A 21,575-nucleotide genomic window follows, 5' to 3' on the forward strand; every position below is an offset into this window, starting at 1 on the left:
GTCGACGGAGCTGCAGTCGTCGTCGCTGTAGTAGTTGCTGCCATCATCACCGCCGTCGTTGTGTCGTCATTGTTGATGTAACCTTTGGTGAGAAAGATGTTGGCAGAGCCCCAGCAAAGATAAATCAAGCAGGCAAGGAGGGCAATCCCCTAAAGCGGCTCGGATCATTAATGATGAGATGGCTGAGCTGGACCTCATGGACACATGGCGCCTTCGTAATATGGAGAGGTTGGAGGGTACACACACTTCTACTGCGCATGGCAGCTGGTCGCGGCTGGACTATTGGTTGTTAGTAAGCATGGGCAAATTTTGCTAATTCGCAATTCGCGAATTTGCGAATTTGCGAATTCGTGATCTGCAAAATCCGCAATTTTGCGGATTTGCAGATTTTGAGGATTGTGTGGGTAAAGGCCGGGCGGGAAAACGGTGCACATCGCTAGTGTGAGGGGCAGGGCCAAATGGGCGAGGCTTACTTGCGAGTTCACATGCCTCTTGTGTGTATAAAAGGACAGGCACGGATCAGAGAAGCTCGTGGTCACAGGAACTGCACAGGGATTGAGCTCGTGAAAGTCAATAATGCAAAGGCCTCCATCAAGCATCATAGCTATTTTTCGACGATAGATATGGGGAGAACGCACACCTGCCCAGCCTTGACAAAACTCACATTTTTGGGGGGGCTGATTAACTTTGCCATCGCACCGAAGAGCACCGGGGTCCCTCGAGTGAGCTGTCCTTCATAGTGGGTAAAGGGCTGGAAAATGGTGCCCATCGCTAGTGTGCAGGGCAGGGCCAAACGGGCGAGGCTTATATGCGAGTTCACATGCCTCTTGTGTGTATAAAAGGACAGGCACGGATCAGAGAAGCTCGTGGTCACAGGAACTGCACAGGGATTGAGCTTGTGAAAGTCAATAATGCAAAGGCCTCCATCAAGCATCATAGCTATTTTTCGACGATAGATAGACTCGAGGGACCCCGGTGCTCTTCGGTGTGATGGCAAAGTTAATCAGCCCCCCCCAAAAATGTGAGTTTTGTCGAGGCTGGGCAGGTGTGCGTTACACCTGCCCAGCCTCGACAAAACTCACATTTTTGGGGGGGCTGATTAACTTTGCCATCACACCGAAGAGCACCGGGGTCCCTTGAGTGAGCTGTCCTTCATAGTGGGTAAAGGGCTGGAAAACTGTGCACATCGCTAGTGTGAAGGGCAGGGCCAAACGGGCGAGCCTTATATGAGAGTTCACATACCTCTTGTGTGCATAAAAGGACAGGCACGGATCAGAGAAGCTCGTGGTCACAGGAACTGCACAGGGATTGCGCTCGTGAAAGTCAATAATGCAACGGCCTCCATCAAGCATCATAGCTCATTTTCGACGATAGATATGGGGAGAACGCACACCTGCCCAACCTCGACAAAACTCACATTTTTGTCCTGTAACTATTTTAGGATGGCGCCGGCAAGCTGCCAGCGCCATCCTAAATTAGTTACTAAATTAGCTTCATCAGGAAGCACTAATAGATAAAATAAAGCAGGTGCTCGAGCACCTGCTTTATTTTATCTATTAGTGCTTCCTGTTGAAGCAAACTTAGTAACTATTTTAGGATGGCGTTGGCAGCTTGCCGGCGCCGTCCTAAAATAGTTACAAGTTCAACAGGCTTGAACTTTTGCCCCCCAAATCCGCCGCTCGCGGATTTCGCGGATTTTCAGTAAATTCGCGGATCACGGATTTACCGAAAATCCGCGAAATCCGCGAGCGGAACGGATTTTGCGCACATGCTTAGTTGTTAGGTGAGGGTGCGGATGCCTGGGTATTGATATGTTACCCAGAACGCTATCCGATCATAACCCTGTTAGGCTCATACTGCGCATTCCACAAACCATCCATCGTCAGTTCACATGGCATTTTAGATCTGAAGTGCTGCTCGATCCATTATACGCTACCACAATATTGGAAGCTATAGTGCAATATTTCGATCAAAAAAAGGAATCTGTTGACAGTGCTGCCATTCTCTGGGAGGCCTTCAAGTCACTATTAGGGGAAGATACACTGGCACATCAGTGGAATCCTACAGGATATCAGTGGCCAACTCTCCAAAGTTGAAAACACACTGGCTCAGCTTGAGCGAGAATACGAGACTCTCCCATGCGCACGGACGTTAGCCCAAAATAAAGACTCTATTATTGAGTTTAATGAACTGGCGGCCCAAGAGATACACTATCTTTCCAAAAGACACATGGCCCGCACCTATGGTGAAGGTGGCCGACCCAGGCATAATTTGGCTACGAAGATCAAAATTCGAACGGAGCATCAAGTAATAACCAAAATTACAGATGACGCCGGGAGGGATCATTATATCACAAGATATCGTCACACAGTTCTGAAATGGTTATACAGAACTGTATACTTCAAAGGGAGGGATTAACTTCAAGGAACGTGATGACTACCTAGCAGACGTTGCAATTGCATGGCTGTCCAATGGTCAAAGGGAATTAACCAATTGCCATGGCTGACATCTGTGACGTGATTCGATCACTACCCAATAAGAGAAAACCTAGGCCGGACTGGCTTACAAGTGAATTATATAAGGAATTTGCAGATGAAGTGATACCCTATATGTTAGAAATGTACGAGGAAGCTACCGCCAACGCTCAGGGAAACCCTGATAATCACGTTACTGAAAAAAGACAAATCACCTTCCTGCTGCGACTCATATCGCCCATTGTCACATATTAATATAGATGAGAAAATATTAGCAAAAATCCTGGCCACCAGACTTCAACCGCTGACACCAAACTTGGTCCTCCCACACCAATCTGGATTCATTCCGGATAGGTCCACATCATATAACTTGTGAACGATATTCGTAAAGTTCCATATACTTGCTCCTGAGCTACAAGCTGCAGCAGTGATATTCGACGCGGCAAAAGCCTTCAACTCTATAGAGTGGGGCTATCTATTCCAAATACTAAAACGTATGGGGTTCCCTGAAATTTATAGCATTTGAGTGCAACTGCTGTACACTGATCCCACGGCACAGGTTCGTGTGGATGGTATTACATCGGACCCTATCCAGATCGTCAGGGGGACCAGACAGGAATGTCCCCTCTCACCACTTTTTTGCCCTGGTTTTGGAACCCCTTGCATGTAACATTAGACAGCGGCACAGAGCGGCGGCCCGGTGTTATGTACATCACCCTGTGAGCATATCGCTCTACGCGGATGATATGCTTCTTTTTATTAGAGAACTACAAACATCCCTGGCGCCAGTACTACGTGAATATATCCGGTGCAGGCTTTTCTCTGGGATAAGCATCAATTGGAACAAATCTACGGTAGTGCAGCTGACTACGAATACCATCCCTCATACTTTGGAATTCCCCCTTGTATGGTCGTCAGAACCTGTAAAATATCTGGGGGTATGGGATCATCGAGATCCCGACAGTCATAAGGGAGAATTATGGCGCTGCATGCACTGTGTTGAAGCAGTAGATAGCTAGATGGTCAACGCTGCCTTTGTCATTGGTTGACCGCATAACCCTCATTAAGATGGTTGTCTTACCAAGATCTTTCTACCTGTTCAGCAACATACCCATAAAACTGACAGTTTGTATTTACAACTCTATGGTCACTGCTTGTAAAGCTGGTTTGGGGAGGAAAGCAGGCCCGCATGAGTTGGGAGACCCTTACATTAGACTACACCTGAGGTGGTTTTGAGGTGCCCAACATGTATCTATACTATTTCTGCGCACAGGCACAGTACGCACACTATTGGTACAATCATCATGACTTAATTCCGCATGTCGTGGTTGAAGACGGCAATGCGCACCCCATTCCATTAAAATCTATATTGTCGCACTCACGTCGGGGTACACCCAAAAAAGAAATCAACACAATAGATACCACGATAGCAGCATGGCAGGCGCTAGGCCAAATGGCAGCGAAGCTAGCACTGTATGCCCCTCTGCTCCCACTTGCTCACCACGTAGAATTGTCGGTGACACAAGAGGAGGGAGCCACGCATGACCTGAGATTAGCAGGAATAGATCAAATGCAGGATTTATGCCCCAACTGCGTTTTTAAATACAGAAGAGCTACAATACGTACAAAACAAAACCCCGCTATTTCTCTTCATCTTTCATAGACTAAAAAAGGCAATGAAGGTACATTATAACGGTATACACCTGTTACAACGCAACTTTTACAACAACCTACCATTACAACGCAACTTTTACAACGCATACCATTACACCGCATTGCGCTGGGGGGCGCTCTAGGATAGGGAATAAGTTTAATTTACTATCCAACACCTTCCCTAGTGTCCACGGGGACTGGAGTTGGAATAGTAAATTATACTTACCACTATCCAGCACCTCTAAGCGCTATGCGTTGTAATGGTATGCGTTGTAATGGTCGCGTTGTAATGGTAGGTAGTTGTAATGGTATGCGTTGTAACGTCATACATCCCATTATAACACATTCTCTGCCGAGCCATCAACACTACAGTCCCTCCAGAGGTTGCTGGTTAGCCCAAAGAGGCACAAACTGGTCACCAAGCTATATCGCAGAGACAGATATGAGAAAATAACTGTCAACAATAGGAGCTTAGAGTAGTGGAACCCTAGACTTAATCCACAGCTTACACAGAAGGAGAGGGAATACTTCTGTCAACGAACCAGTGCGCTCACGTCAAATGGAAATTTACACATTATCCACTTCAAATACCTCCACCAGGTCTTTTATACACTGCATGAACGATATAAATATGGTCTTCGGGACAGGGATGCATGTAGGCGATGCAGAACACAGGGCGCAGACTTCTGCCACTTGGCCTGGGAGTGTAGATGGGTGGCTGACTTCTGGGCAGAAGTGACACAGAGACTGCAAACCATGACTAACATTGAACTACAGTGTACTCCACAAATATGTCTATTGTGTTATACACCATTCCTGAAGGGTGCCACGGGTAAATTCATCAGAATTGCATTATTGCTAGCCAAGAGGCGAGTGGCGATGAAATGGGAGAGCTCTGCTGTCCCGCTCCCTGACCACTGTATAAAGGACCTTGAGTACTGTAGGGAAAATCTTATACTGTATGCAGAGGAGCTGCCGGGCCCCTCGAAATTCAAAGACATTTGGGAACCCTTATTGCAATACTTGCGGTCCACTGAACAAGAAACGTCATCTGTAAATGCAGAACAGTAGTAGGGTGCAGAATTTTATGACACTGAAGAAGATTGTGACTGGGGGCAAACGATTCATTGCAGTATTTAGCCACAGGTTCTTTGTTCTACTATGTTTTCGCAATGTATGATACTTTAACTTTGTATACAATGTATGAATAAGAACTAAAAAAAAAAAAAAAAAATGATGTCGGTGGAACTGTGAACGGCAATGCCTGTATAGCCCTCGAAGACGATCTCGTCGTCGGTGCCATCGTTGGAGGAGGTATCGACAAAGACTTACCCTTAGTCGAGGAGACCTGGAAAACCTTGCTCCGCGTCAACGATGAAGATGAATTCTTCATCTATGGTGTCAATGATTTTGTCGACAGTTTCTCCTAAAGAGGGACAGAAGAAGACTTCTTGAAGGTTTTCCTGCCCTCAGGAGGGTCCAAGGGCGGCACAGAGCTTGCCTTTTTCATCTTGCTGTCCCCTGACATGTCCTTTCCTCTCCTTTTCACGTAAGTGAGGAGATTTTGCAGGAGTAAGCCTGTCAGACCCAGGAGTGATCTTTTTAGATGCTTCGAGGACGCTCCTCAGATAAGTGAGGTTCAGATCTTCTTCTCTTGTGAGACCTTCTGGAAGATGAGGAAGAGGAGGCCTCATTACTCTCCTCACTAGAAATAGGCTCTTTTCTGGATTTCAACTTCTGGTGCCAAAAGAGAAGACACCCCTCACGATCCTCCAGAGTCTTGGTTTTGTGGTCAGGATACAGACCGTAGATACAGTCCTTATGAGGGTCAATCACATGCAGTCACTTCTTAAAACAGGTGGCACAGGCTCTAAAAAGACCCTTCTTCTCCTTGTCCGACATCAGGAAAGAGGATAAAGTAAGCTCAATAAGTATAAGTCTGAAGAAAAGGTTTAGAAAAAACCTTGCATAAGAGTAATTGAGGAAAAAACTGAGCAGAGGTCAGTGGAGACTCCCTAGCGTAACGTGCAGTAGAAAATCTGAAGGTCTGAGGTTCTCTGAGGAGGGTTCTAGAAGGTGGGGTTGTTCTGATAGACTAGGAACTTCTTTTGGTCTCATTTACAAAAAGAGAGGGATATGTTACAAAGCTGAAATAGGCTTAGGCCTATTTTTTCCAGTTTGTACTAGCTTTGCATTGCTACTTTGATATACCGGAGACTCCCATCTCCACAACAGGGAATGATTCAAGCATGTGAATCAATGAAAGTTCCAATACTGGAGTAAACCCAATCTAAAAGAGGAGATGCTGAAAGGACTATTTCTTCCCTGTGGAGGATGCTTCTGGCTCAGGCCATAGATTAATATTTGAAAAACGTTGGAAGCACAGCATCCAGATACATCAACAAGCTAGGGCGAACAAGATTCAGGCCCCTAGCAAAGATGGCCAAGGAGTTTTGGCAGTTCTGCCTCAACATGAAAATATACAGCATATAGGGGGAAATCTGCCAGGAAAGCGGACTCTAATAGCAGACGGTAACTCTATGTTCGTGAGAGACTACAGAGCCTGGTGTCTTGAGACAAGAGTATTTTGTCTACTAAGGGGCAGATGGAACCCTTAAGAAATATCTTTTTGGATCCCTTCTACACCATCAACTCCCAAGATCTTCTTCTGGAAGCTGGACACAATGGCCACCGCGCTAGATGCCTCCGCTTAGGATCGGGGGAGTGCCTGCAGTTAAGCATTCCCTCCATTTGCATAGTCTGCAAGACTGGCAGCAGAGGTGAGAAGACAGAGAGCAGATGTAGACCTAGCGACACGGTTTTGGAGATCGCAATTGCTTCCAATTCTTCTGTACATGTCTTGGGATTTTCCACACTTGTTCCTCAGCATCCTAACATTTTGAAGGTCAGGACAACCTTAACTCATTAGTCGTCGAAGGATTGCTATGCCTAATAATTGGAAGATTAAAGAAAATGTTGGGAGGTTCCAGGACTTGCGTTCCAGGCTGCTGACTACATCAGAAAGGCTTGGTCAGAGACAACTATTAAACGTAACAGTTCGATCTGGAGAAGGATTCGTTGGTGCCTGGGATGAGATTTAGATGAATAAATAAAACAATACCTTGCATGTTCTGTATAAGAAATGATTTTATAGACAGATCAAAAGGCGATAAGTCAACTGATGATCACAGTACTATTTCATTCAGTATTTGCTTATATTTTGTTCTCACCTTCCATATTTATCTTTAGTGGTTAACTCTCTTTCCAATACATTTAGTTTCACTCAGTCAATTCTCTTGCATAACTTTCTTTTCACTTTATTTTGCCAACATCGTTTTCCTATCATTCAACCAAGTAACATGAAACTCTTCTTAACCAAATGGATGCGCTTCAACACTAATTCAGTACCTCAAATATACTGCTGAAAGTGGTCCAACCATCTACAAACACCAGTGTCTCCTGTTCAATTACATAAAAACGTTTTTCTAAGGGGGTAGGGGGTTGGAATAATGCAGCAAATACAATTGTCACCTCTTTGCAATGTAGGTCCACTTTTGAAAGTACAACCCAAATGCCTTTGCCACTCAAATCAATGGTGACAAAACTGTTCTTAGGTGGGTCATTCCTTTGTAAGAGCAATGAACCACAAGTACATTTACATGTTTTGCTATTCTTATAGGCTTCGTGACATACGTGTGTCCAAACAAAGCTTGCTTATTTTTAATAATCACCATATATTCTACTTTTTCTCTGAGATTATTTACACCAAATGTGGAATAGAATTGGCTAAGCTTAGAAATTAGCTTTGTTTGCTTGGGGTGGTTCCATCTATAGTTGCTTCCACCACACTTTCTTGGTTTCATTTCTTGACTTCTAACTTCAAGCCCTGTATAATGTTTAAGATTGTTCAGCAAGCTTGCAATTACTATTCTCTCTAGCAGTCAGCAGCCAGTTCTTTTTCACTAGTATCTCTAGCACTTTCTCAAGGTGGGATCATATCGTTCTTTTTTAGCTTTTCCAGTAATTAAGACGTTCGCCTTAAAAAAACAATCTTTCTCTATTCATGAACAATTCATACATTAATCATTGGAAGACAGCTGCAGCAGACATTAGCCAGAACAGCACATGCTTAAACTGATCATAACATTTAGTATAATAAATGCTGTCAACGCTTTTCTCTTACTACGTAGGGAGACTGTGCTGCAGAAAAAAAGCAATAGTGGAGAACTATTCAACTCCCGTTGTCATTGATAATAACTTATTAATTGTCGTTCAAGGCAATTTGTCTCTGTGGGCCATACAAGCCTGATCTTTGCAGTGCCCATCTCCCTCTAGAAGTCAAGCCATCAATTCGGACAATTACATTGGTTCTATGATCCCTGCTTCTGACAGCTTCAATTCTCGTGGACTACCTGACGTAAAATCATAGGATTTCTCCTAACGATACTGACTTTCTTTCAAGATTATCCTGTGAGCGAATCCTTCGAACTTTCGTATACGCCTAGAAAAAAACTTCAAGTGTGTTTAATCCAACATTTGTTTGTAGAGTGTACAGAACGCAATATAGCAGTCATTCACAGTAGGAACAGAATTCTAAAAAGTTATGCAACATTTTGAAAATGCTGTATGCTGCTAGATGCCATGTCGCACAAGGTCACATGAGTGTAACCGTGCAGTGTTACCTGTGAGGACTGACAACCAGCAGTGCTCAATTTGTAAAAGGATAAGTGTCAGAGGCCTTCTCAGGAGCCCACTGTATCTTCCACCACCCACTGCCCCTGACAGCGCAGCCAATGACAGTACCAACACAGCTACTAACCACCACACTCGTACAAGTGTGACTATTCAGACTATTCCAGGCACCCAAAGCTATAAGAATGGTGTCGGCTGTAGGTAATATCATTTTTTAATGTGTACTGAATGATTAAACAACTGTTATTGTGCTCATCCCAATATTAGACAACAGCGCCACCATGTACCAAAGTGTCATTAGAGTCGGTACTGAAAATGTAGTGCCAGCTCCGAGCACCGAAAACCAACGGCTCAAATTAAGCACTGGGAGATGGAGCGTTCAAACAGTTACAGCAGAGTGTGTAGTGGAAGCTTGCTGTGAGGGGAATTGGAATGCAACAGACTCAAGCACGTGGTAAGCATTAGATGATATTTTGAGTAAACAATTGGGAAATCCTAAGAACAGAATATTTATATAAGGCGAGCTAGATTACGGAATTGAATTCTTGCTATGTTTGATATCATGACTGTTTTTTTTCATATAGCTTGATGATTCTCAATGTTTATTAATCCACAATTTTTTGTACAGAGTACTCAAAATGTACCGCCCTTTGTAACTGCATTCAAAAATGCTAGCTGAGGACAAGTATTAGCTAGCTGCAGCAATAAAAGCTAAAATTAATGGCTAATAGTTTCTTAAAGAAAAGTGACCCATCTGGCTTTTTTCTGCAGCTGCCTTCGTTGCCAAACTGTAATTCACTACGCCACCAATTAAGTAACTTAGTACTTGGTTAGCAGCCCTCGGATACACAGGTACATCAAGCACACATCCACGTTTAACTGTCTGTGTGCATTCATAAATTCACACTGCAAAAGTAGAAAATGGATATCCAGAATGGACAGAATAGGTGTACACAGCCAATACAGAATTATTAGTCTAGACCTTATCCAAAGTGTCACATAAAAGTGAACTTGCTAGCTGGTTCTACAAGTGGTTTGGGAGAGAGTAGGTTCTAGAATCTAAACTAAGCACTGTCAAAAATGCTGTATGCCAGGTTCCATGCTTATGGGCATCATTTCCAGCTTTTGTTTTTCATTTGGTGAGGTTGTTTAATAATACAAATGTTTTTGGAAGTAAATCACTTTATTAACAGTAGTCTACACCCTCTCCAAAATGTTCACCAATTGTTGCCTTGTAGCCTAGAATAGACATTACATTTAACTCATGCTCCATGTATCTACACATCCAACTGTACATTACACCCAACAAATTTCAAATTAAAATATATCCTAGCAAGATTTAGAAACTGAATTAGAAAGAAAACCTGGTTAAATAATGATCGAATCACTGTTAATAACAATCCTAAATAACCTTAGAAAATTCATGCATTTAATTGGCATCTATCTGCGTTACATGTTAGTGATTCACATTACTTCAGTATAATTTCATCTGCTTAGTATTTCAAACCTAAGATTTAACTATGAGAACCAAGGAGCTTTAAAAGGAAGCTCACGGCAAAGATATGGAAAGGCATTGATCGGATGGATATAAAACTACCAAGGCCTTAAATGTCCCATGGGGCACCATCTACTGCCCTTTGAACTATAGCTTTTATTGTGCTTTTTTGGTGATATGTTTTGTCCTACCAATCAGAATCTTTCTCCTGGCTCACAGAAAATGCATTCCTTACAGTGTCACTTGAGTGATATTCTTCCTATTGCTTTTTGTGGGACGATCTGTCTGCTGCCACTTGGTGGAAGTACATTGTACTGACCCTATAAAAATGTCCCTTCTGCCTCTCCTGGTGTGTACTTTCTCCGGCCCCTCGGGAAATGTCCCTTCGACCAACTTTCAGGGTTTTCCCTCTGCTCCTTTCCTTCTCCCGATGAGAAACATATTTTCTACACTTACCTTTTCATCAAGGGCCTTGTGATGCTCAAAGAGGGATTTGAGGGCCTTCAGGACTTCCACCTCACTGGACACACCAGCCGGAGACTGGGCCTGCCTCTTAACCACCGTCATCCTGAGAGAGCGCTCGTGTCGGGACACCAGGCATTCCAAGTGCTCCAACAGCAGCTACAATGAACAAGAAGAACATGAAACAGAACAGGGTGAAAGGGAGCGTAAACGCAGAGACTGAGACCAGCTGGTGAAGATAAACCTATTTAAGGTAGGTGCAGCTGACAGAAAAACACCCTAGGTAAATGTGAGGAAAGAAATGTAGATGGGAGATATAGTGGAGGAGTCCGAGAAAGATAAGAGGTAATTCAGAAGAGACCAAATCATGATTACTTTCAAACATTGCTCATACGCAGCTTCTATTTTTAAGTTCTGTAAATAACATGTGTTACCACTGCCTAATTTATTGCTTCTCAAAGGAGACAGGAGATGGATGAAGGTGCAGGAGACTGAGAAAAACATGGAATGGAAAAACTGAGAAGAAAACTAAAAGGAGAGAGTAGAGACTAGGAAGAAGGTGGGGCTCGGGAACCTCGGCTTTGCCACCTACATTATCCAATCATCTATACTTTACTGGGCAGGGTGACTGCCTCCACGTTTTTGGTTGTACTGTCACAGTAAGCTAGCTGGAATAGTAGAAGAGGTCCCATCCTATACCACTTGTTTAAGAAGGGCAATGCAAACGACGCTCATAATTAAAGGCTAATCACACGCTAGATATTGAGTGAAAACTCTTTACCACTATTTTTCTCAATGAACTTGGAAGTCTGGGTCACTGCTCCAGTATTACCAAACTGGTTTTGGGGATAAATGAATCACAGTTGACAAAGTTAACTGCCTCTGTTTTAACATAAAGGATAGTTCACATCAGAGTCTCTCATAATTGTGTGTTTCATTGATTTTTCTGCAAGCTTCGAAGTAGTTTGAGAACATATGTTCACAGATCCTTTTGGTGAATCGCTCCTGGATCTGGTGTCATGACAGATTCCTACCTACAAGTGAAGCAAGGCTCGACCAAAGGGCCTCATGTGGCATCCCCAAAAGAGGAGCCATCCAGGGGTGCCAGCTTCCAAACAGTTGTCAGTGGTACCAGGCCTCGCCACCACTCCTCAGACCTTCTCCAGGAAGTCGTGAAGGCAAAGACAAGGAAATCGCACTTTTGAGAGGCTCCGGGGCAGGGGCTTCTGTTGGCAGGCTTATTGCTGTTTCTGGTACCAGCCAGGAGCCTAGATTTCGGCCTTCCTGGTCACAGAGGCCAGATTGGTAGAAGATGCCTTAATGTATGAATCTCCTAACCACACAGCATGGAGGGGTGATAAGACCCTCCACATCCCTTCAATCCCAGCAGACTGAGGAGATTTTTGGAGTCCTCTTAAGTGTATTCAGTGTGAGGCAACCCTCACAAAGGCTGGGGATACCTAGATATTAACTTAATGCAATTACATTTCTCCCGCATTGAGGAAGCATTCCAATGCCCTTATTGTGGACTGCCATACTAATCGACAACTTCCATGCCCATCTAATAAAAAATGTGATGGAGGAAATGCTTGAATTAATCCCCATCATTCACGTTACTCTGTGTGGTGTTTTATTCCATTTCATCGTTGTACCTTTCACAATCCGGGACAAACAGTGTTGCTTATTCAAAAGACTTAATTCCGCTAAACACTGCTTCCTAGAGAAGAGCTACAAGTTAGTTCTTTTCACCAAGGGGTTGGCGGGCCCAATGGCTTTGTGAGAACCAAGGGCCAGAATAGCTCCCAGGGGGGCAGAATAGCCATCTGACGTAGGGTTCTTTTAAAGGAAATAGCTAATACTGCACACAAAAAGGAGAGTTCTATTCAGGAGGAGCTGTTATTGTGTGAAGCATCCCATATGGGGGAAGGCTGGTACTGCACAAAGAGGATGGGAGAGAACTATGGTGAGAAGTTTGTACTGACTAGAGCATACTCTTGATGGAGACAGGTGCCTCAGTCATATCTGATGAAATTAGCATTGAATGTTCACCTTCTAGAGTGCAAAATGGTAGATTCCGACTGTGTTGCAGAGTGAGTTGATCTTTGGGAAGTTGGGATTTTTCCAGTGTCTTTTGTAAGACTTGAAAGAGTTGAGCTGTGCAGTCAATACTTCTGGGAGGAACTGATGGCCTTTGTAAGAATAATGTTGTCACGGTCTGATGTCAGCCAGAGCTGGAACTGCTGAACTAAAAGATCTTGGAAGCTATTTAAGGATGAGTTGGTTTGTGCAAGAAGGAAAGGATGGTCAGCTTGGTTCCACAGTCTTGTAGATACCTGCCACTTGTCAGTAGATTTTGCAAATATGGAGGGAAGGTGGATGTACTGAATTGCTCCAGCTATTGTAATACTTGCTGGTATCAGTATTGCGACTACTAAATGCTGAGAAGTACGAGTGCAATTAGTATCCATTTGGACTCAAACTGAATACTGAATGTCTCCATTGTAAAGCTTGTTGAGCTATTTTAGTAAGATCTCAGCGACAAAATATAGGAAGAGGTCTGCGAATGTGAGAGTGGATGCGAGAACAGAAGGAGTATTCTGCAGATGAGAAGAAATTATAATGTGAAAGATGGAGCAGGAGCGCACTACACAACGAGGGAGTCACATTCAGGTAAGGTATGTTTCAGAATGTATTTTTCTGGCAATAGAGGGTTTTGATGATGACAGCTACCACCCCTCTGACCTTCGTCATGGTGTGATTTTTCTGCAAAATTGTATAACCTACAGAAATGGCTTCATGTAAGACTGGGCCTAAGTCATCACGTAGCCAAGTTTCAGAGATGCAGAACAGGTCAATATCAGAGTGTGATAGAATATTGTAGACTTTAATGCGAGTTATTTTCAAGATCTGTGAGGACACTGAAAAGTAGGTCAGTAGTATTATTCAATTGAGTCTTGCTCGTTTGAGCAGTAGGAGTACTTAGAATTCATTAGTTTGGGATAGGATACAGGCATTCTTAGTGTCCCACCACCTCGGCCTATCCAGACCTTAATTTGTGCCGGTGGTGGGCACAGGCACATTTGGTGGTGAGGTGAAATAGAATGTTTTTTTCCAACACCACATTTAGCCCAAAGCAAGAGACAGAAGGGCATGGAAGAAAGGAGGAAGACAAATTAGACTGGCCATAAAGAGGTAGAAGTGTTGAGTGGGGGGGCGGGAGGCAAAGGAATGAGGTAGATTCACAACTCTGTAGACGGCGGGTCTCTCCTAAGAATAATCTCGAGTCTCTGCCCTTATTTTTTTTTCTCTTTACAAATGTAGCACTGCCCCTGTCCTTGTCGCGCCTCTCCTCACAGAAGCCCCTTGATATGCCAGCAGTGCCATCTCGGCAGGCGCCCTCCCCCGGCGCGCGGGCTGTGATCTCCGAGCAGCGCAGCACGCGCCTCAGCAGCCAGCCCGGTGATCTCCGTGTGACTCACCCTCGTGTTGTTCCGCTCGGCCTTCAGCTCCGAGATCTCCTCCTCGCGCTCCAGCAACTGCTCGCGGCACAGGTTCAGCTCCTTGGTGAGAGCAGCGAACTCCTAGGGTACAGAGAGAGGCCAAAGAATGACATGGGGTGGGAGACACACATGCAACACACTTTACACTCAATGGAGCAGCGCTTTACACAACACATTTCATTTCCTCCCAGGAGTCCCGATATACAGAGTCAGACGCCAGAGCAGAGCAGACGAGGGGTTAGAGACGCATGTCCCTCATTGAAAAAAATGAGTTATATGTGTGACAGAATGCAGAGTGTTTCTTTTTTTTTTTATTGCAGTAATTTTCTATTGAAAAAAATATATATTTACATGGAGCATTACATATACATGAAGGGAAAGAAAAGAGAAACGGCGGGGGGGGGGGGGGGAGGGGGGGGGGTCCGTTTCAGTCTTATTGGCATTAGTCCAACCGCAAGTCGTTCACGCTCTTCCTTGTCGTTTGATTCCTCCGTCCCCCCATCTTGCATTGATTGTCACTTTATGATCCCCAGCCCCGACCGTGGGAAGGAAAGAGAGAGAGAGTGGAGCAGCGCAGGATTTTATGGGGTTTGCACTATCAGGTGGGCTGAGTGCTGGTGGCCCCTGTGTCCTCGCATAAACCCCCTATGAACCCAAGTCATGGACCTCAATGCTTTGCTAATGTCAATGTTATTGGCGATAGACCACTGTATACACTCTTAAAATAAAATGCATTCTTATAGCCATACATTGTCATATGGATGGTGCAAGGCACTTTGTTTGTGAAAAGTCTCACACTACTTAAGATAAGCTTTCATGTTGAAAGACTTCAATTGGATACAATTATCACTTATGTAAGCAAAAGGCCGATCTTTCAGACAAAAATAACCTGCAAAAATTCAATGACGGAGGAAGTATTGGCCTCTTCTACAAACTCCCATTCAAACCACCTTGTGTAATAGTTAGATACCACAATTTGATTTCTAATTTTTGGTTTAAATCAGGTGAAAGGACCTAACTTTTCAACACCCAAGGTATGTCATGGTAACATAGGAAACTAAAGGCACTAGTGATGCTTCATGATACTTAGGGGAATTATCAGCAGACACGCAAACATAACATCCTTGTACAAGAATGTAAATTTCGGACTCCATTCTAGGCCACCAAACCATCTGACGCAACCTCTACCTGATCAACATTTTCCCAATGTGTCCTACATGTGCAAGTTGCAGAAGATTGCGTCTTAACACTGAAGGAGGAACAGGCATAGAATTACACACCAATTCATCTTCCTCAGATGAGTCCACTCGGATATAAATATGTATTGGCCCTCACTTGCCAAACAATAGAAACAAACAGCAAACTTTCTCTGTGGTAAGTACTTCACTCAAAGAATAGTCATAAGATAAATACCAAAAACTCAAAACCAGCTCTTCCATTTTGCCTAGGATTCGCAGGCAATCCATATGCATAGACAGAGCACTGATATCTTGGTCAACTTCTATGTCAATGCAGTAAGAAAATGTACAAATATAATACAGATAATATAATGGAAGAAAATAAAAGCTATATATACAATCACAATATATGTGACATATAATACACACCATAAAAGAACCGTAGTGGACCACTGACACAATATTGTTGACTAAGAAAAAGGAATTGACGTGAAGAGTAAATATCATTTTCAACAGACCTTTGAGTACTTGGAGTGCATAATAGTCTAAATGTGTGAGCATCACAGATTATGGACCATTTGTGAAGGCTTCCGACACCCTTTCAATGAGTACACATCCCAGAAAATTCCAAATACTGGTGTTACTTATTCTGCGGTATAGATTTCACATGCAGCTTGCAATCTGAGCTATGATGGTTAACCCGCATAAGCACCTCAACTTAATTTTGTAAGCAACGCGCTTTGCCCATTAAATGTGTGTGTCATCACCGATTACTCTTAGGCAATATTCTCAATGCTGAAATTTGCATGCACATAGTGGTTAATGTGCCTGTGCATCGCAGGGTTGAAACTGCAACACACTTAACTTTAAAGTTGGATGCATATCACAGATTACATTAATCAAAATAACAAACGTGGATCACCACACCAGTTAGTTCAGACAAAATGACCCCTCAAAACCAAAACGAGACTTGGCGTCAAACAGGAGACAAACTCGAAATTACAATCCAACAATCTACTTACTTCCCGACATACTCTTTCTGGTGGATACACTAAGCACAGATTCTTCACCTTCAGACTGGTTCTGGAAGGTTTCATAGTAGTGTTTCCACATGTCGAAAGGTGACGCTGTGTGGCCTTGTGCTGGCTTTGTTCCGCCCTGGAAGTGACAGAGCAAAGCTACATATATACCCCACCCGTGCATTGCAGTTTCTTGCCTCAGTCTTTCCACCATCAAATACAGAGCACAACAACATTGGGGAAATCAATATGCAGATCTCTAGATTGGGACCTTTCTTTTTGATTGTTAAAAGAGGCTCTCCACTGAACAGAGAGGTAGGTCAGCGAGGAATCCACTGTTAGAGTATCCACCAGAAAGAGCATTAGTATGCAACTTCCTCTGATGCATACTTCTAATTGAAGATTCCCCACCGTAACAACAGATACCAAAGCAGTACTTCCCTAATGGGAGGGTATGTGGAGTGGATTCAGAAAAGAAAGTCCTACAGTTCTAAACAGACAAAAGGCACTTTACGATGGAACAGGCTGTCAAGGCAGTACTGCTTGGTGAACGTGTTCACGGATGTCCACTTCGCAGCCCAACAGAGGTCCAGAACAGGCACTCCACATGCCAACGCAGCGGTAGCAGCCTTGGTCAATATAGAATGAACCCTTAGTTCTTCTGGAGACTCCTTAATGGCCAGTGCATAGCAGGTCTTAATGCAAAGTCATTTTCTACACCACCTTACCGTTCTTTTCCTTAGCGAACCTTTAAAAAAAGCGGATTATCCACCTGATCCTTGGTGCAATCAATGTTGTAGCTCAGGGCTCCTTTGGATTCCAGCCAATGGAGTTCTGCTCAGCTTTCAAGAGGCGGGTCAAAAGACATTGGGAGAACAATGAACTGCCCAACGTGAAACAGCAAGAAGGCCGCTCTTGTCCTCAACACCAGCTTGTGTGGGAAAAAGGTGGCATAGCGTGGCTGCACCAAGAAAGCCTGGAGCTTAATCATGTAACTAGCTGAAGTGATCACATTCAGAAAGGCAGCTCTGAGAGTTAGAAAGTGAAGTGAGCTGCTGTGCATTGGCTCTCATAGAGCAAATAGGGAATATGAGGACCAAGTTAAGGTCCCACCGCAGCATTACAAACGGTTTGGGAGGGAACTGTATGTCAAACCTTTGATAAAACCATTCCAACAGGTGATTTAAATAAGGACGGTTGGTATGGTAAACAAAAGAGCGAAAGGACTGATAAATAACCTTTTACAGTGCCCACTGAAGGACTGTGCTAGAATAGAGGCAAAGCAATCAGTAACACATCCAAAGGTTTGACTTTTAAGAGCGAGCCCTGCCTCTACACCAAGCTACAAACTTGTCCCAGCGCCCTGAGTAGATGGACTTAATGGGACGATGCTTGGATGGGAGTATGAAATCTCAAACCTCCATAGGTAGTTCAAACAGTCATCTTACCCAGCTCAATCTCCACACATGGAGGTGTGCATTATGCAGGTTTAGGTGCAGAACCCTGCTGCGCTTCTGCAACAGAGGATCCACTATGATCGCTTGGGCCCGGTCGTTCCAAATCTTCTTCAGAACTCTGGGCAGGAGAGGCAGTGGCAGAAAGGCATACAGAAGTCCCAAGCTCCACTCTAGGCTTCTCCAAAGAGTAGCCCATGAGCTACTGATAGCCTCCCTGCTACCCATAAGTAGCTCTCCTTTGTGTAGTCAAGCCAACTAAATCAGAAGTTTTTACTTGGTTGCATTTATACAAGTATATCAACATTTAAAAGCATATATTTAACAAATAGATTTGTGGATTTTAATAATTTATTAGCAGATGTTTGAATTTCCAAAATATATTTACAGCTGATAATTGATAAATCATGTGGTGCTGGGGTGACTTATTGTTATTATCTTGGTGCCAGGGCACTACAGCTATGGCTGTTATGTATTACCCACGCAGAGGCATTCCACATTGACAACACCGTTTTTACATTTCAACTGGCAACAGTGCCTGAAAAACGGAGGTGATCACTGCTAGTATTCTTGTAAATGACAGCAACTAATGTAGTCTTGTCTGGTCAATATTACAACATTATTAATAGTAAATCACAATCATTTTCACTGAACTTAAGTAGCTCTTATAACAGACAAGGATGGATACCCCTGCTCCACTCCAATGGGAACGCATCTCCTATTGAGAGCATTCTTAAGAATCCCAGCACGCCGAAGTAGTAACACTGCAGGTTTGACAGTGGCACACATATCAAGCCAGGGTTCTCCTCACTGTTGGAAGATGTCCTATGCCACATCGGAGTACAGCAGCCATTTGTGATCCCCGTTGGCATCCACTGAGCTAGTCTGCCCTGAAGTTTAAAGATCCCACCAGGTGATTCGCAATCAGGGTAATGCCCGAATGCTCTAGCCAGAGGCGTAGCCCATCCTCACACAAGAGCCTGAACCCCAGGCAGCCCTGCTTGTTGCATTCTATGTTGCGGTGGAATTGTCTGAGAACCTACACTAACCTTCCATTGATCGACAGCAGGAAGGCCTTCAACGCCAAGCAGATGCCCTGTAGGCCAAACAGATTTATGGGGAGCCGGGTTTCTGCCAGAGACCTCTGATCTCCTCCTCTCCCAGGTGATCGCCCCAGCAGGGACACATCTATTACCACTGCCAACTCTGGAAGTGAGAGGGGTCTTCGTCTGGTAAAACCACAGTCAAGCAGCCCTTACTGCAGATCTCATGCAGTATCCAACAAGACCTGGATGACATCGAACAGGTTTCCTTGGTGCCAGGCCCACTGAGACTTCAGGTCTCAGTGCAGTTGCCAACAGTCCAAGGAATCTCATAGCTGCTCCAACTGAGAGCCAGGCTCAAGCATGAAAGCATCATAGTCCAAATGTCCTGGACTCTTAGTGGTGGAAAAAAGGCCATAAACAGCATTGTGTTCAGAATGGCTCCATAAAGAGTCAGGTACAACTTCGGCTCATTGATCAAGGGATGTTTGTACTTTGCTGTCATCTGGAGGTGGTCTACAACTGACTGTGGCCTTCAGCAGCTAGTCATCGAGGTAGGAGAAAACAAGTATCCCCAACCTCCGAAGAAGGGCAGCATGAACACCCAAGGGGCGCTGCTAAGGCTGAAGGGAAGAAGAGCAAACTGAAAGTGCCCTGGTTACCTTGAACCACAGATGCTGTCCTGTGGGATAGCAGGACCGGCAGATGAAGTATGCATCCTGAAGGTCAAAGACAACCAAATGTGTATTTGTAAAGCACACATTCACCCAAGGATATCTTGGCGCTGAATAACAGATGTTTATTGTTACCCAACTAAATGGTACGCATTTTATCGACTTCAGAAGGATGAAAGGCTGAGTGGACCTGCTGGGATTCGAACCTGTGACCGTGAGGTCAAACACAGGCCACTACAGTAGACACTTTAGTCCACTAAGCCACCAGAATAGGCAGACAAAATATAAGCCAATATGAGCATTCTGAATCTGTACAAAATAGCCAAGTGCTCCTATGAAAGCCGGTCTAATGAGGGAGGAAGGAGAGGTGGGTTGGAAAGGAATGGTAGGGTGTAGCCCTGTAGGGAAATCTGCAGGAAACATCTGTCAGTTGTGATGGTCCACCGCCTTAGAAGAAAGTATCTGATCTTTCCTCATACTGGGTTGGTGTGCGCTGCTAAAGAAAATGTAAAGCGGCTTGAAAACTGATATCACAGGAGAGAAGGACTAAGTGGAGCGCTGTCCCTGGTGAGCAACGCAATGTCTATTGGAACCCCGGTAAGTGCCATAAAAAGGCTGGTGTGAGTTCTGTGGTGGTTGTTGTGGCGCTTGGAGATGCCTATATTCTAGCTCTCAGGAGTAGCCTCCTCAGTGGGAATTGTTAGGCAGGAGTTGAGAGGCCCTATGAATGCACTGGGACTGTTCTCCTTGAAGCGCTTGAAGGGAAAATTAACCCTTTCTCTAAAAAGGTGGACCCATCAAAAGGCATATCCATTAGGGACAATTGTACATCCCCAGAAAAGCTGGTGGATCTCATCCACACGGGACACCGGAGCACCACACTAGTGCCCACCACACACCCCAAGTAGTCAGCAGTGTCCATGCCAGCCCGGATGACACATTTGGCTGTGTTCTGGCCGTTCAGATGGTTTGGGCCAAAGTAGCCTGGAATTGTAAAATGTCACTGGCCATATCCCAAAAGGCATATGTATAACAGCCTAACAGGCAGACTGCACTGAGTAAAATCAACACCAAACTGGCAGAGGAGAACACCCTTTTAATGAATGCCTCAATCCTTTTGAACTTCCTGTATGGAGAGGTCTTCAGAAACGTATTTAAGTTAACTTTACTGGTGGATGCTTGGACCACCAAACTCAAGAGTCAGATGTTAAGTAACAAAGCCTGGCTCGCCTGGTGCCGGCATATGGTCTCGCCGCCTGATTCTATTTAGTAGCAGGAAAGAGAAGAGCTTTGCATAGGTACCCATAAGGCTGTCAGTCAAAGCTTCATTAAATAGGATAAGGGCTCAGATGAATCCAGTCCTGAGTGCAAAGTTTCAGTTAGTACATTGGTTTTTACCAACAATAAGGGTAGCTGCAGGTCCAGGACCTCAGCTGCAAGTCTAATTACCACAACAACCTGTGTCGAAAGAGGTATCCAAACTACTGGGGTCTTCCAAGTCCATGTAAATGTCATAATCGTCATCATCATCATAGTGTCGCGGTAAATCAGCTCATCATCTCAGTCATCATTATCAAGCTGATAAGAATCTGACCTTAAAAAGTGGTGCAGCCTTGGAGGAAGGCTTTGCAGGAGAGGTGAGTTTTGTTTGTTTGAAGTGTAATGGGACAGGGAGCGCAGAGATGGAATCAAGCCACGACCTCAGTTGGGGATCAAAGCAAATCCGACTTGAGGTCTTGCGGTGAAGTTGGCATGGGCTCGACCTGCGATGCCAGCAATGAAAGGACAGACACCAGTGCAGAAAGAACCGGCGCAGATTTTGGAACTCGTGTCTAAGTGGAAGTCAGCACCAGAGTCTGTCCTGAGCCAGAGGTGGATTCGAGGGGCTCATACGAACAGAGGGCAGAACCACCAGCAGTAACGCAACTGGA

The 21,575-nt window shown here is 44.4% G+C and overlaps 1 protein-coding gene across 1 annotated transcript in view; it reads right to left on the reverse strand.

The window, feature by feature from the left end:
* Positions 1–21,575, reverse strand: part of PPFIA3 (PPFI scaffold protein A3) — an 838,878-nt gene that overhangs the window by 585,536 nt on the left and 231,767 nt on the right. The window contains exons 2-3 of the mRNA XM_086930190.1: positions 14,256–14,357; positions 10,771–10,935 (exon numbers count right to left, since the gene is read on the reverse strand). Of these exons, the coding sequence (XP_086786316.1) occupies positions 10,771–10,935; positions 14,256–14,357 (267 nt within the window). The remainder of the gene's footprint in view (positions 1–10,770; positions 10,936–14,255; positions 14,358–21,575) is intronic.

This window comes from Lissotriton vulgaris, chromosome 7 (assembly GCF_964263255.1).
Source record: "Lissotriton vulgaris chromosome 7, aLisVul1.2, whole genome shotgun sequence".
NCBI lineage: Eukaryota > Metazoa > Chordata > Amphibia > Caudata > Salamandridae > Lissotriton > Lissotriton vulgaris.